This window comes from Polypterus senegalus, chromosome 3 (genome assembly GCF_016835505.1).
Source record: "Polypterus senegalus isolate Bchr_013 chromosome 3, ASM1683550v1, whole genome shotgun sequence".
Classification (NCBI taxonomy): domain Eukaryota; kingdom Metazoa; phylum Chordata; class Cladistia; order Polypteriformes; family Polypteridae; genus Polypterus; species Polypterus senegalus.
In genome coordinates, this window is record NC_053156.1 from 290,668,277 (window position 1) to 290,685,088 (window position 16,812).

Below are 16,812 nucleotides of genomic sequence, written 5' to 3' on the forward strand. Positions count from 1 at the left end.
CAATGTCAGGATCTGTGAAAGATAACTTAGCTGGGAAACAATGCGTATCTTTACAGCAACTGTAACCCATTTGTACTAACATTTTGGAGAAACTGGGAAATGGCGACACCCTTGATGGAGCAGGGAAATGCATCTAAATGACGACTCAACACATAATAATTCATATCACAGGGTCGTTATTACAATGTGCATTGACGTGACAAACAGATTAAAGCTGAAATGTAATGAATAGGATGCACAGGTTGTATTTTAGTTCCATTTTAAGAGGACCAATGCTGCGTATTTTCACTGAATAACTTTTTTTTTTTTCGTCTGTTCAGACTGCCTGTTGTTAATTCTCAATGACCTAACCGACATGTCAGGAATATCTCAGCCACGTTTCACCCTGTCACCGCTGCTGTGCTTGAAGCCTTTAACTGAACTGCAACATACACTTTTCATATGGTGTGGGTGTATATGCATATGATGACATGTTATTACCAACATAAAAAGTCAATTTGTATCAGTGTCCGGTTTTGCTAATGTAATCGGGTCACTTTCATATTGCGCTAATATTCCATTAACAGACAAGACATCTTAGATACCAAGATGAGACTGACTGAGCTGGCATAATGTGACATAGAAGGGCATCTCCAATTACAGACGCCAGTTGCAAATCGAAATTAGAAAATGTAGATTTTTTTCCCCTTCCTTCCATTGCACATACTCTACTGCTGGTGATCTGCTTCCTCGCCAGAGATCGGACCTTTCTTTCTTTTTTTTTTTGTTTTTAATTTCAGGGGCGAGTGCTACTGGAGCTCACAGTATTTACCGCAGCAGTAACATGTTTCCATTCAACGTATTTTCGCATGTTGCTGACATGCCTTGAAAGGTTCTTTTCATCCCTCTAATTTAGAGACGAGAACTTCTGTCTCGCACTACTGGATGTGTCTTGTGGCTGCACTAACAGTCAATGAATGGCTGCAGCATCCTGATTGGATATGTATGAAGTTGATTAGAATGCTCCATATATGGCAGTGTTTCGGGGAGGAACTGGGCGGGGTTTGAGGTGTGCTGGCGAACGCACGTTTACAAGATGATTGTGATTTGAGGCAAGAAAGTAGAAATGTATGAGCGCCAGGTTTTATAAATCTGATGTTTTGTTTTTTTTTACGTGTATTTTAATAACTGAAATCACACTAAGTTTTAAAGATGAGGCACCTGCCATACAGCTCAGAAGAGATTTGCCAACTCTGCGATTTTAGAGTATTTTCTTTCTGGCTGCAAGGCAGCTTTGATGCAGGCCTGGCTTTACGACCAAGGGTACAAGCAGTTATCTTTGAGCACTGAACTTAAATAAAAATTGTGATTGGATATACCCAGTAGAACAGGGACATGCAGTCAGGGGAGTCATCATGAAAAGTAAATAAAAACTAATAATGATAACATAAAATAACATAAAATCCATTGGTCTGTGCTATAATTTTTGTTTCTGTATGATTCCAATAATTGTGATCATTTTTTTAGTCAAAATCGCTGAATGTGCGCATTTCCTGTTCGAATACAGGGGAGAAACGCGAGGTGCAGCAGCGACGATCCTCATCTCACCCTGGACTGGGTTGATGCCTGCGATTGGCGCAAAGTACTGTGAAAAGTGAGCATAATTAAATAAATGTGTCATGAAATGAGAGCCTTAATAAATAAATATGTCATGGAATGAGAGCATAAATAAATAAATGTGTCACGAAATAGGTTTTTCGTTGCTTATTTATTTATTTCATTTTGTTCGTAACATTCCTGCAAACCGTCATGAAATACGGCTTGAAATAAAACTGTCGCTTTCACTCGTCAAAGTTGAGAGGGTGGGCTCTAACACGGCCTCTAGTTACTGATTGGTGAATCGATAGCACAAGAATTAATTAGAAAAATGCTTACTACTGCCGATGAAATGGATTCTGCCGAAGATATTACGTATTTCAGAGAGAGAATTGAAGATTTATCGGAAGAAATTACAATGTTGGCGGCCCTTTTAGACTCCGATATAGATGAAACTGTTTTTGAAATTATCGAAGAACAGGTGGAACGGACTCTACTACACTCCAGTTCAGGTGACACAGTTCCCTGCTCTGGACGTCCATCGTTTGACATTCCAGCTGAGTCAATAGAACACCTTCTGTTATGCGGTTTAAAAGTACAACAGATTGCAGATCTGTATGGTGTATCGGAGAAGACGATCACAAGGCGAATGAGCCACTTTGATATACGGTAAGCTGCAACGGCTGTATTAATTTAGGTACTGCCCAAAGCAGCTCCAACTAATATTTTGAACTGAACAACTTTACCACTGATCAGAGCTGTACAGTTGTTTGAAAAAGTAGCTGCGAATATGCAACTGACTTTATACTCGTAAAACAAGGGTCAAATACTCAGTTCTAAAAGGGCCGCCAACATTGTAATTTCTTCCGATAAATCTTCAATTCTCTCTCTGAAATACGTAATATCTTCGGCAGAATCCATTTCATCGGTAGTAGTAAGCATTTTTCTAACTAATTCTTGTGCTATCGATTCACCAATCAGTAACTAGAGGGCGTGTTAGAGCCCACCCTCTCAACTTTGACGAGTGAAAGTGACAGTTTTATTTCAAGCCGTATTTCATGACGGTTTGCAGGAATGTTACGGACAAAATGAAATAAATAAATAAGCAACGAAAAACATATTTCGTGACACATTTATTTATTTATGCTCTCATTTCATGACATATTTATTTATTAAGGCTCTCATTTCATGACACATTTATTTATTTATGCTCACATTTCACAGTGCTTTTATTTATTTACGCATTTATTTATTTATTTCATTTTGTCCGAAATATTCCTCCATATGCCTGTTGCTGTCTGTCTGTATGTCGCCAATATAATGTTTGCAGACACGTTTATTATACACTCTGACTTTCCACAGTCTGGCTAATATCTTTAATGAATGTGCGTGGCATACAGTATTTAGTCTTTCTGATCGGACATAAAACTGCAGTGAAAAGACTCAAGGTGAGGCAGACAGTGCCGTGATGCCCTGAAGGGGACGCATGTGAGCCCAACAGGTGCTCGTTGCTGCTGAGGCACCAATAAGTCAGCGACATCAGAAAGTCAAGTGCTCTGCAGCGCTCCGTTTTTTTTTAATTTTTTGTTCCGACTGACTGTCAAAATGGACGATTAAGACTTTTAAAACTAAAGGAAAATAAGGACGACTTTTACAAGAAAGTGGCGGAGATTTTCATGGAGAAGGATAGGCTCATGGACTTCATTTACAAATAAAAGTAAGACAATAAACGGTTTTTTTCCATTTTATAAAAAATGGGATCAAACTAAGAAAAAAAGCAATCCAATATTTAAAAACTAAAATTTGACCTTAAATAAAATATTCCTTTGTTTTTCTTGTCGTCCTTTTGTTGAACAGTCGGTATTAACATTGATTAAAGCCTCAGAAGTAAACGCTTTTTAAAACAGCAACATTTTTTTTATTAAGGTCAAAATTGAAATCTGTTTTAGTGTTACACCACTCTATACTTTTATTTGTACTGAATGAGTATGAATTGTGCAATAGCAACTGCAAATTTAGAAAACTTGGAGGGTGCGGAGCAAATGCGCTCTCTCTCGCTCTGTCTTGCCACTATAAATGTAACGTTCTTTCTTAGCCAAATATATACCTTACCTATGCGTGTGTAAAGAATGCTGATGAAATATGAGACATAACCAGTAGCCAAAGTGCAATCTGCCAAATGAATTGTGAATAAGCTATTCTTTGTGGTTCATATATTTGTAAATCTCACTCTGAAGGAGTCAGCGCCTCATCAGCCATGAACCGCACAGCACCGCACCTCGCGTAGAATTGAGGAGATGTGTCAGCCCTGCAAGGGGTTACCTCCCCATTGCCATGTTTCAGTCGGCTTTTCCCTCCTGGCTGGGGTTCAAAGGCACGTTTCTTGTCTGTTTTGTCCATTTTTGTGCCATTTATTCATGTTAATGTTTCTTTTTTTTATTATGTGCATCATTCTTTGTTTTTGTCTGTGACTAATTGTTATTTCTTGGGTACCAGTTAAGGATAGAAATGAAGTAATTCAGAGGAACGATGAAGACATTCAGGAGAACAAATTAAAAAAAAAAAAAACAAGTCAATTACAATTAAATCAAGAGAAGTTAATTAGCAGCAATAACAGGTCACTGCAGTCACTGCGTGCCTCCAGGACCGGAGTTGGGGACACCTGGGCTAGATCCTTAATCTTTTCTTATTTGAAAGCATATGATATGATACACACTAGTAAAGCAACAGAATTGGTTGGAGGCAGCCTCTGTAAAGTTATCAGGGCTTTCGTCTTTCTTACGGAAAATATATAACCAAATTGATCGAGCAGGTGATACAGCAGAGAGAAAAAGAAGAGCTGCAACATGTGCTGAGTGTGAAGCAAATTGCAGAAGCTGATTACATGATAGGAAGAAGATGAATGATAGCCCTGACATCTGCTGCATGCAACCTGCTGGAACTCGTGAACTACTGGGACTGGAAGCTTGATGTGGGGAGGACCAGAAATTTGTAGTTAATGCATGGAGAAGTGAACTGAATTAACGTTAACTAATGAGGGCTCCCTGTGTCTTCAGACCTGCTACTTCCTAAGAGTGGCTCACTTTCCCTGTCTTAGCCTAGCAAATTCATAAAAAAGATGTGCACATTTTGAAAAAACACAGAGCTTCACTCATCTGCTTATCATGTGCACAATTTTTGTTTTGCAATTTATAAAAAGTCTGTTTTGTGAAACTGCTTGGATTTGCATAGTCGTATACAATCTGGTGCCATAGAAACAATATCTTGGCAACCGTTTATTCACAAATAAAGTATCAGAGTGCCATTTTCTGTTGACTTAGCTCTTTTACTTATGGTATGTAATGCCAGTCAGCATTAGTTTTAAAATAGAAGCTCCATCCGTCCAAATGTGCGTAACGCCCCTGCACCATCTGCCCACCACTAGCTGAGCTCCATAAATCTGCTACTTATGGTCAGGAGCTCCAGTGTTATTACATCTTACAGTGGGCTCCCAAAGTGCAAGCATCAGAAAGTTAAGAAAAAGGACAATCGGGAATTATCAAGTGACGCATGTTTTATGAAGTGTGTCCATCAAATAGAAGAATCCAAACATGACATTGTCATGCTCACTTAATTCTATTCACAGCAAACAAAAAAAGGCCACACAGTGAATAAGTAGTGGACATTGTGTGGGTAGCCTTGTGTATTTCAGGTAGTCCTCCCATACTGAGAGCTTTTGAAATTAGTGAGCCATCTAAGATGTCTTTGCAACTGGTAGAGCACCTTTAATGGTGTCTTCTGTGGGAGTGAACTGTTTAAAATATTTCAAGTTAAAATTTAAATCATTACTTCTGACTCGGGGCCATGCAGCCAATCTGTAGTGGACATTATGTGGGTGACATTTGTAATAACATAAACCGAGACAATCAGAGTGTTGGGGCAAACTCCGTATAAGAAAAATTATTTAAAGCAAAATAAAGTGTGTGAAAATGCAATATCCAGTCTTCTGAGACTGGTGGGACTTTCAGTCCTCTGGCAGCCGGGTAGGAAGAGGCGGGTCCAGAAGGATGGACACCGGAAGTAAGGTTGGTGGAGGGGAGTTGTCAGTCTTCTGGTCTGCAGAGGGAGGCAAACAGAGAATGTTAACACACAGCGCCACCCGCTGGATTGGTGGAGAATCACCATCACCTGATCCCTTAAACTGTCTCCTATGCGCACACACGTAACACCTTGCATATTTCATGTACTCCTTCCATACTGACCACATTCAGAGATGCCCTAAGTGAGTCATCTCACCTGTCCTTGTTACTGCTAAAGCACCTTTAATGGCGTTCACAGTGGAATACATTAAGTCAGTCAGATATTATCCAACCCGCTATATCCTAACACAGGGTCACGGGGGTCTGCTGGAACCAATCCCAGCCAGCACACATCGCAAGGCAGGAAGAAATCCTGGGCATGGTGCCACCCCACTGCAGGGCACACACACACACACACCAAGCACACACTAGGGACAATTTAGGATCGCCAATGCACCTAACCTGCATGTCTTTGGACTGAGGGAGGAAACTGGAGCTCCCGGAGGAAACCCACGCAGACACGGGGAGAACATGAAGTTAAAATCTCAATCGTCACTGCTAACTCGGAACTACTCAGTAAACCATTAGTGGACATTGTGTGGGTGACCTTATGTACTGTATTTCATATAGTGCCTTACCTTTTTGCATCTCACCTAGTATTGTTCACATTGCAGAAACACTAAACCAATAAAGAACATAAAAAAATCTGACAAATAAGAGAAGGCCTTTCAGTCCATCTGAACCACAGCCAGACTGTGGAAAAGGCGTCAGACAAGCCAGACACAGTCAGAGTCCTGGAGATCTCGGCCAACAAGCTGCCTCCCCTTCCTATTGGCCATTCTACATCTGAGTCAGTGCTGCACAGGCCAATCAGATGAAAGGACACTTCTACCTGATGATTCCAGTGCTCCTTTATCTTTATTTCCATAGGCAGGCAAACAACTTGGCAGTAAAGCAGTGGCACCAAGTGAAACACGAGGATACCAAGAAGAGAAACAGAATGGTGGATAGTTAGTAACAGTTTCTAAATGTCATATTCATTATGTTCTGGTGCTAATGACTAATCACAGAGATGCAATATGCACAACCAATCTTCAGCCTGATTTTAAAGCTGAGACTGAAGGGGCACCTCTTATAGTAGCAGGCAGACCATTCCACTGCTTCGGGGTCTTGTGGCGGAAAGCTTGACCTCCCACTGTTATTTTATTAATCCCTGGAATCCGGGCAGAGTGGTGGCTCTAAGGCTAGGAATCTGCACTGGCAACTGGAAGGTTGCTGGTTCAAATCCCGTAAATGCCAGAAGTAACACTACTCTGTTGGTCCCTTGAGCAAGGCCCTTAATCTTCAATTGCTCCATCCTGGGTATGATGTTAATCTGCATCCAGCCTTGCATGTAAGTCCTCCAACTTGCAGGGAAAACTTGTGGGTTGATTGTAGGATTGGCACTCCAGCCATCATAAAAAAATCTCACACCATTCCAGTGTGTTGCTGAGGTGTCACCTGCTGCACTCGGGTCCCAATCCAGGTGGTTTGTCATGTGGTAGTTGTGGCAATGTGCTATCAGCACATGCTCCCAACCTCTCTCTCTCTCTTCTGGAATCATAAGCAGGCCAGCATCTTGAGATCTTAATGTGTGCTGAGGTTTGTAAGTAACTTTAAGTCCAGATTAATAAGCAGGGTCTTGGTCATTTAAAGCTTTATATGTTGTGGCGGACAGCCGGTGCTAAGGCCTGGCCGGGATGCCCCTTCGATACTTGGTCCGGAGGAACAGCCATGGGCGGCATACTACTTCCCCTGGAATGCTTGGTGGGCTGCGTGGTCACTGCCAGGGGGAGCTGCATGGCTTCCTGAGCCCGTCTGGGCGGTAATGCAGCCACAGCCGAAAGTGCAGCCAGATGCAGGTTATCAAGCACCTGTAGCACTTCCAGGTGGGCTATAAAAGGAGCCATCAGCCACCACTCCGGGAGCCAGAGTCGGGAGGAGGAGGACAATGCTTGCCAGGAGGAGTGGTGGTGAAGAGTGTGTTTTTTGGTTTGGTGACTCGTTTGTGCTTATGGGACAGTGTTAGGGCTGAGGGACACGGGGAAGATGTGGCTCCCAGCTGAAGAGAAAACAAAAGTTTGGTTTCTTTTTACGTGGGCCACGTGTCTCTCTGTGCCGGGTTGGGCACCAATATAGTGCCTTTCGACAATGTTTAAAGGAGGATTTTGAAATCTGCCTTAAACTTAACTGGAAGCCAGTGTAACGACTCTAGAACTGGTGTTTTGTGTTCATACTTTCTAGTTCTTGTAATAATTCTTGCAGAAGCATTTTGAGTTGACCGAAAGCTTTATAAAGGCCAAGCTGAGCACCCAGTTAACACCACATTGCAGCAGTCAATCCTTTATTGTGCACATTCAAAGGAGCTCTGGAGGTGCAGTTTTTATATTTCTACAGTGCCAACTCTATATGGCGACTCAGTTCAAATCACACCATACATTATTAGTAAAATTTTTTTTGTATCTTTTATAGACCTTTTGTAATATGTACTAGAAAATATGTAATACAATGTAATATTGTTAAGCACCACCACACATTTATTTACACGATTATGTACAATAATAAAGTGCACCACAAACCCCAAACTCCCCCAAAGTCCAGGCCTCACACTCTCTGCCTCACTCTTCAGACCGCCTCTACTCCTCTCCTCCAAGACCTCGTCTCCTTCTCTCCCGACTCCAGCCCTCATTTGGAGGGAGGAGGCCCCTTTTATAGCCACCTGGATGTGCTCCAGGTCTCCTTCCGTAACCTTCCGCCGACACGCCCCTGTGTGGTGGAAGCACCGGCTGTGTACCCAGAAGCACTCCGGGTGTCTCCGATCCTCATCCCCCCAGCACTTCCGGCATTGGGGCGCCCCCTGGTGGTGACCAAGCTCTCTACCCGTGGTCCCTAAAGCAACCAGGGTGGTCGCCCCCTTGTGGTCTGGAAGAAGCGCAAGCTCTCCTCCGGTCCTCCTGGGCATCCCGGCTGGGTAGCAGCCCCAGGCACTCACCACAATATATCAACTTTCCAATGTGAATTCTATCAAAAGGGATTTAGTAGTATAGTACATTTTTTTTTAATTTTTCCACAACGTGAACCTTTCATGGTAAGATAACTCACTAAGGATCCCACAGTGAGTCTGTAGGGACTGGATGGCCTGACCTTACATACATTATATAGCACCTTTTCACCATGATCACCACCGGGGGCTTTAGATAGAATATTTTCAGTATTTTCACAGTGGAGGGTGATCAGGATGGTGACTGAGCCTCCGCTCTCAGTGACTGTCCCATGATATCCGACTTTGTGATTGTTTTCTCTCTCTTGTTCAGCAGGTTCTCTGGCCTTTAGACTTATATATTAAGGCAGATGAAGCACACTCATTTTAAGGAACAGACTAAATATCAATTAAACACAAGGACATATAAGACAGGACGCAGACAGACTAGAGAGACAAACTATAACATGGAATAAGCTGGCTATTTACTGGTTATTTAGAGTTCTAATTTATCTTGGCACATATAAATAGTTTTATAATATCAAGTCTTTAAAGATGATGTCTGATGTTGTGCGGAGGTGTTCAAATGGAGGGTTCTTCATGTGTTGCAGTGCACTCTTTCTCTTTGCTTCATTTAGTGGAACATTTTAGGGTCCCCGATAGCAAAAATATTTCAATATCTCAATGACGGATGTGTGTCTGGTTGTCTGTCTGTCTGTGTGTCTGAGTTTCTTGAGGACGGTGTAGAGCTCAAACAGCTGGATGGAAAAATACCAAACTCGAAACTTAAGCCTGTTATGTAGTGACGATATGCTGATTAGTGTAAGTGCGTAGTGTTTATCGTGAAAGAGCAGGGGTCCTCAACTCTGGTCCTGGACGGCTGCAGTGGCTGCAGTTTTTCATTCTAACCCTTCTCTTAATTAGCGACCTGTTTTTGCTGCTAATGAACTTTTTTTGAATTCATTTTAGTTGACTTGTTTTTTTAAGATTTGTTCCTCTGAATTGCTTCATTTCTTTCCTTAAATGGCACCCATATAGAAATGAAATGAGAAGTGAGTGAGCCAACAGAAGACCAACTAAGTCAGGGCCTCAAACTCCAACCAATTTCACTCCAACCAGTTGCTTAATGAGGCGCAGAGTCTTGTCGTTAATTAAACCCGTTCTTTAATTCCATGGCTTGTTGCTGCTCTTGTTGTGCAATAGCAGACATTTCTAAAATTCTTGATTTTCTCTTTTCTTTTTTTTTTTTTTTTTTTATTTATTAATTTTATTACAATCAATACATAGCAATCAAGTTTTACAAAAAAAAGAATTATGCTAAGAACAGATCGATCCCCACCCTTGAGAGAGAGAGCAAGCCAAACGGTGTAAAATTTAAGGCTTTTAAAAATACCTAAATCAACAAATTCTCTGTGCTTTATAAACTCATTTCAAAATATTACTGATTAGATCCTGCCATGTTTTGAAAAAGTCTGCACAGATCCTCTAACTGAGTATTTGATTTTTCCAATTTTAAATAATATAACACATCAGTTTCCCACTGACTTAAAGAGGAGAGTTTGGGTTCTTCCAGTTTATCAGAATAAGTCTGCGTGCCAACAGTGTAGTGAATGCAATCACAATTTGTTTGTCTTTCTCCACTTTAAGACCCTCTGGAAGAACCCCAAACACAGCTGTTAATGGGTTAGGAGGGATTGTGAGTCCAAGACTGTCTGAGAGGTAATTAAAATTTTTGTCCAGAATAATGTTAATTTGGTGCAGGCCCAGAACATGTGACCTAGTGAGGCTGGGGCTTGGTTGCAACGTTCGCAGGTTGGATCATGCCCTGGAAACATTTTGGAGAGTTTTAGTCGAGACAGATGTGCTCGATATATAATTTTGAGTTGTATAATTGTATGCTTTGCATATGGAGCTTGAGTGAATTCTCTGCATTGCTACTTTCCACTCCTTTTCTGATATATTAATTGAGAGGTCATTTTCCCAGTGTCCTCTTGGATCTTTGAAAGGAAGGGATTGTAAAAGGATTTTATATATTGTAGAGATGGAGTCTAACTCCTTGAAATTGAGCAATAATTTTTCCAGCGTGGATGAGGGTGCAAGATGAGGAAAATCTGGAAGGTTCTGTTTAACAAAGTTCCTGATTTGAAGATAGTGAAAGAAATTTGTAGCTGGAATGTTAAATTTGGAATGTAATTGTTCATAGGATGCAAAGACGTTGTCTATATAAAGATCTCTAAGCAAGTTAATTCCAAATTTTTCCAGATATTAAAACTGCATATGTTTGTGAGGGTTGAAAGAGGTGGTTCTTTTGCAGGGTGCCACAGAAAGAAGCTTCTCCGTCTTAAAATGCTTTCTACATTGGTTCCAGATTCTAAGTGAGTGGAGCACAATTGGGTTATTAGTGTATTGCCGATAGCGTGTGTTTATTGGAGCACAAGCAAGGAATACAAAGAAGTACTGCAGGATTTTACTTCTATTGCGGTCCATGCCTGTGTATGTTCTTCTATTTGTGTCCAGGTTCTTATCGACTGTATATTTGCGCCCAGTAATAAAACTGGAAGTTAGGTAGAGCCATGCCGCCTTCTGCCTTTTGTCTTTGTAGGGTCGCTCTTTTGATGCGTGGATGTTTAGAATTCCAAATAAATGAGGTTATTGTTGAATCTAATTGCTTAAAGAACGATTTATTAATGTATATTGGTATGTTTTGAAATAAAAAGGAGCTTAGGAAGAATATTCATCTTAACAGTGTTAATTCTTCCAGCTAGTGTGAGATGAAGGGTTGACCATCTATGCAAGTCTTGTTTAATTTTTTCCATGCAGACGCGAAATTTTGTTGATAAAGAGCTTTATGTTTACTTGTGATGTTTACCCCGAGGTATTTAAACTGTTCTGCAATGATAAAAGGAAGGGTGTCTAATCTAATATTATATGCTTGCGAATTCACGGAAAGAGTACACTTTTATTCAGATTAATTCTGAGACCAGAGAGCTTTTGAAATTCTGTGAGTGCTGCTAAGACTGCAGGCACAGAATTTTCTGGGTCCGATATATACAGTACCATGTCATCTGCATATAATGAGATTTTCTGTTCCAGTCCTTCTCTGCTAATCCCCTTTATCTGATCAGTATTTCGACAATGTATTGCCAGTGGTTCAATGGCAATTGCAAACAGCAGTGGTGACAAAGGGCATCCTTGTCTTGTGCCACGTTCTAGTTTAAAGTAGTCTGAGCAAATGTTATTGATGCAAACTGAAGCTTCTGGGTTAGTATACAGTAATTTAATCCATGCACAAATGTTGGGCCAAACCCAAACTTCTCCAAAATAGTAAAAGGTATTTCCATTCAATCATGTCGAATGCTTTTTCTGCATCCAATGATAATAATATTTCTGGGGTGTTTGATTTAGTTGGTGAGTATATTACATTAAACAGGCGTCGAAGATTTGAAGATAAGTGTCGGCCCCTAATAAATCCAGTTTGGTCTTGTGATATTACGAGGGAGCACTTTCTCCATCCTTCTAGCTATGATTTTAGAGAGTATTTTAACGTCGTTATTCAGAAGTGAAATTGGTCTGTATGATGCACATTGTAATAAGTCCTTATTTTGTTTTGGAAAGACAGTGATTAGTGCTTGGCGAAAGGTTTGTGGAAGAGATTGGTTATCTCTGGCTTCTGTAAATGTTGCTAATAGGAGGGAGCTAGCTGAGCGGACAATTTCTTGTAAAACTCTGCAGGGTAGCCGTCAGGGCCTGCTGCTTTTCCACCTTGGAGTGACTATATAGCATCCAGTAATTCTGATAATGACAGAGGTTTATCGAGTTCCTCCACACTAATAAGCGTCAATTTGTGGTATCTGTAATTTATCCAGAAATGCATTAGATTGTATATTGTCTTCTTTAAACTCAGTAGTATATAGGGATTTATAGTAGTCTCTAAAAGTGTACATTATATTTTTGTGTTCGATGATTTTATCTCCATTCGTGTTAGTAATTACGAGATTGCGTTGCATACATCTTGCTTGTGAATTTGTTGCGCTAAAAGCTTATTAGCTTTCTCTCCATGTTCATAATAATGATGTCTGGATTTGTAAATTAGTTGTTCGGTTTCTTTAGTTGTCAAGAGGTTTAATTCTGAATGTAGAGCCTGCCTCCTCTTATGTAGAGTCTCGCTTGGTAGTCTGGCATGTTCTTCATCTATTTTAGTAATTTCGCTTTTTATCTCTGCTACTTTCTTCGCTTCGGATTTATTTCTGTGGGAAAGATATGAGATAATCTGTCCTCTTAAGAAGGCCTTAAGAGTTTCCCAGAGTATTCCTGCAGAGATCTCAGGGGATGTATTTGTCTCTAGAAAGAATTCAATTTGTTTGGATATAAATTCAGTACAATTCTCGTCAGCTAATAGAAGCGGATTGAGCCGCCATCTGCGGGGTGAGTGTATGGGGCTTAGTAATTTCAGCTCCAAGATCATCGGAGCATGGTCTGAAATAACAATAGCATCGTATTTACAAGATTTAATCTTAGGCAAGAAGTTATTATCTATAAAGAAGTAATCAATCCTTGAGTAGCAATGATGTACTGGTGAGTAGAAAGAATATGTTCTTGAATTTGGGTTTAAAAACCTCCAGGGATCTGATAAGTTGTGATCAGTTATAAACTTTGTAATTATCTTTGCGGTGTTAGTTGCGTTCCCCTGTGGAGGAAGTCTTATCTAAAAGTGGATTTAGAACACAATTAAAGTCCCCAGCCATTATAAGTTTATGAGTGTTCAGATTGGGAATGGATGCAAATAAATTTTGTATAAATTCCTTATCATCAACATTAGGTGCATAAACATTTATCAAAATCATTTTACAGTTAGATAAGTCTCCCATGACCATCACATATCTCCCTTCAGGATCCAATACTACATCTGATGCTACAAATGGTACTGTTCTATGTATGAGAATTCCCACCCCTCTAGTTTTCTTTGTAAAACTAGAATGGAACATTTGGCCAGTCCAGTCTTTTGCAGCCGGAACTGATCCTTACTTAGTAAGTGGGTTTCCTGTAAAAATACTATTTTAGCATTTAGACCTGTTAGGTGAGAAAGTACTTTCTTTCTCTTTAATTCGTGATTCAGGCCTTTAACATTCCAGCTTACGAAGTTAACTGTCCCATCATGGAGACACTGATTCTGAGTTTTTGATGTCATTTATAGTCTTAACTGGAAGTGAAATAGTTTAGGTCTTAATTTCCTATTCCCCAAGAGTTGTTGCCATGCAGCTTATTATTACGTTGATAGTTATAATTATAAAGATTGAGATGATAGATTAGATATAGATCAAGCCTGCTCTCTTTCTCTTCCCCTTAACCCCCACCCCCCCTTTTGCCTCCCCAGGTGAGGCTAAAACCCACTTCATGCAGTCCCAGTCCTCTGACATACCCAGAGACAGAGCACGTCCAAAGCACATCAAGCCCCCATGCAGTGGCGCTTTAAGGTTAAAAGATAGAGATATCTGTTACCAATATAGTCTTTAAAAGAGGAAAAAGAAAAAAAAAAAAGAATTTTGCACTTAATATATATATATATATATATATATACATATATATATATATATATATATATATATATATATATATATATATATATATACATATACATACACATATATACACATACATACATACACATACACATACATATAATCTTCAGCAATTTTAGTGCATTAAGATGATATCCCCAGATAATAAACCCAGGTGATGGTGTTAAAGATGTGTCCAAAACAAGCATAACAAGTCTTAATGCAGTAATAGCAATAACAGTAAACCAAGGGTATGATATTGAACAGTCTCATTTAGGGTACACATGAAATAATTAGAAAAGAAAAAAGAGGAGGAAAACGTAATTAAGCACAATAAAACATAAACATTTAGCGCCCTAGTAATACTAAGTAATAATAAGTAATAAGTAAGTAATAATAATAAGTAAGTAATAATAAGAATATGAGAATATATGCTGATAAAAAAAACCCGTATTTTAAAACAAATAGATCAGACAGTAGATTATTAATCCTAGCTTTATCATTTACCGCCATGACTCACAATTATGTATCAGAATAGTCCCGGGATCAGCTTTCTTAACTCATTTTCTGCCTCCTCCTTGCTAGCGAAAACATAGAAATGACCTTGCCATTCCACTTTCAGTTTTGCCGGATACAGGAGGCCGTATTTGACATTGGCTTGGATTTTCTCTTTTCTAAGAGCTCTGTTAAAGTATTTTGGGGACCTGAGCAGATCCACATTCCTGAGACCTTCACCTTTCTTTATTTTCAGATATTGTATGAAGGACACAGTTTGATGGTCCTGTTTTGGCTCATTTTGTAGCTCACTATTGTTTGTCTGCTAATTAAGGAAAAAGAAACAATTAAGGGGTCTCAGTCTTCAAGAGCGAGTCAATTACAATTTATTCAAAAGAAGTTAATTAGCAGCAAAAACAGGTCACTAGTTAAGGAAAGGGTTAGAATGAAAACCTACAGCCACTGGGCCCTCCAGGACCGGAGTTTGAGACCCCTGCTCTAGAGGAACCCTCAAATACCATAGTTCTACAATTAATGACAAATTCGCCTCGTTATTTGCTATCATTATGACCTATTTTATGATCAGAAAGATCAGCATCAGAGTGGTAAATAATTATTGAAATGTTATAGAATCTGCGGTGGGTTGGCACCCTACCCAGGATTAGTTCCTGCCTTGTGCCCTGTGTTGGCTGGGATTGGCTCCAGCAGACCCTGTGTTTGGATTCAGCGGGTTGGATAATGGATGGGTGGATGGATGGATGTTATAGAATAGTTTGGGTAACTTGGTCCCTAGGGCACAAAGCCTACTGATACTCACATCCGAATTATTTGAGTGGATTGTTTGGATTGTGTTTACTGTTGTTCAAGCTTAGTTTCTATTGAAGACTTTTGTATCAGGAGCTTTTTTGAGAACATGAGTTAAAAGTTTTTTCTCGACCTTCACTACAATTAATATGGAGTAAGTTGCAGCTGAGGAAACGATCATTTGGGGTGGAGTTTTCCTTTAAAGAATGAGTACTGTAGTGTTTGGAATTATTAAAGCCGGGTCTATTTTCTTTGCACAGTTTCAAAGGGAGATACACCTGATCTTTCCCTCCCTAAGGTTATAAGATGTAGCAGCTATGAATAAAAAGTGTCATAATGCTGCATTTGAAAACCCTGCCTAACCTAAAATTGCCATAAAGCTGCATCGGTTTCCCCTCCAGTTATTGAAATACGAGCGAGGGTGAGAGACTTCATCGTCTAGCCCACATAAAGCCTGTCCACCTTACTGGCCTGACTTCTGTTATGCCATTGAGAAGCCAGCTATCCTTCTATGAAGAAATTCACCAGTTGTTTTTTAGGTAGACATCATCCTGATGCTCCATCGGTCTTCTTCTGACTGGCTAGGGTATATCCCATAACCCAAGTTAACCAATTTCATTTCTTTTTGTTCAGTTCCAGGTGCGGCAGCGCATTCCAAGGAGAAGAGGGTGCACGGCTTTGAAGGTGGAAGTGTGAGTTTTGACTGCGGATATGACAGGGCACATGCCAACAACAACAAGTACTTTGCAAAGGATTCCTCTGGCATATTTGATAAGAAACTAACGAGAGTTCGGCACCCCACATTCGAGGCCAACAATGGGCGATTCTCCATGATTGACAAAATAAGAGAATATGTCGTCACTGTGACTATTAAGGACCTGAAACTGGAGGACACTGGGGACTACATCTGTGCAGTGGATATTCGTTTGGGCATTGATGAGAAATTCAAAGTCCATCTAACTGTCACAAAAGGTAGGAATCTAACTTCTACAGGGAATGGACAGTAAACATGTTTTATTATTATGGTTAAACTTAAAGCAATGTGTTATTTAATCTTTTGTATTTTAAAAACTGAGAAAAGTAGAGTATATAAACAACAGTAGGAATCTCTGATAAATAGCAAAGATTACTCAAATGAAAGATGAAAAGCAAACAATCACAGTTCTTCTGCTAAACTGATGTGCCTTCAGCGCTCTAGGTCCTAAACTAAACTTTGACTTTCTGATTGGTCAGAAGAGGACCAGAGGACAGAGGCGGGGCTGGAGGTGTGGCCACTGTTCTCCTTCCCAGTCATTTTCTCAAT

At 40.0% G+C, this 16,812-nt stretch overlaps 1 protein-coding gene across 3 annotated transcripts in view; it reads left to right on the forward strand.

Moving 5' to 3' along the window:
- Positions 1-16,812, forward strand: part of LOC120526304 — a 196,800-nt gene that overhangs the window by 10,869 nt on the left and 169,119 nt on the right. For all 3 annotated transcript variants that reach the window (XM_039749428.1, XM_039749429.1, XM_039749430.1), the window contains exon 2: positions 16,143-16,481. In XM_039749428.1, coding sequence (XP_039605362.1) covers positions 16,143-16,481 — 339 coding nt within the window. The remainder of the gene's footprint in view (positions 1-16,142; positions 16,482-16,812) is intronic.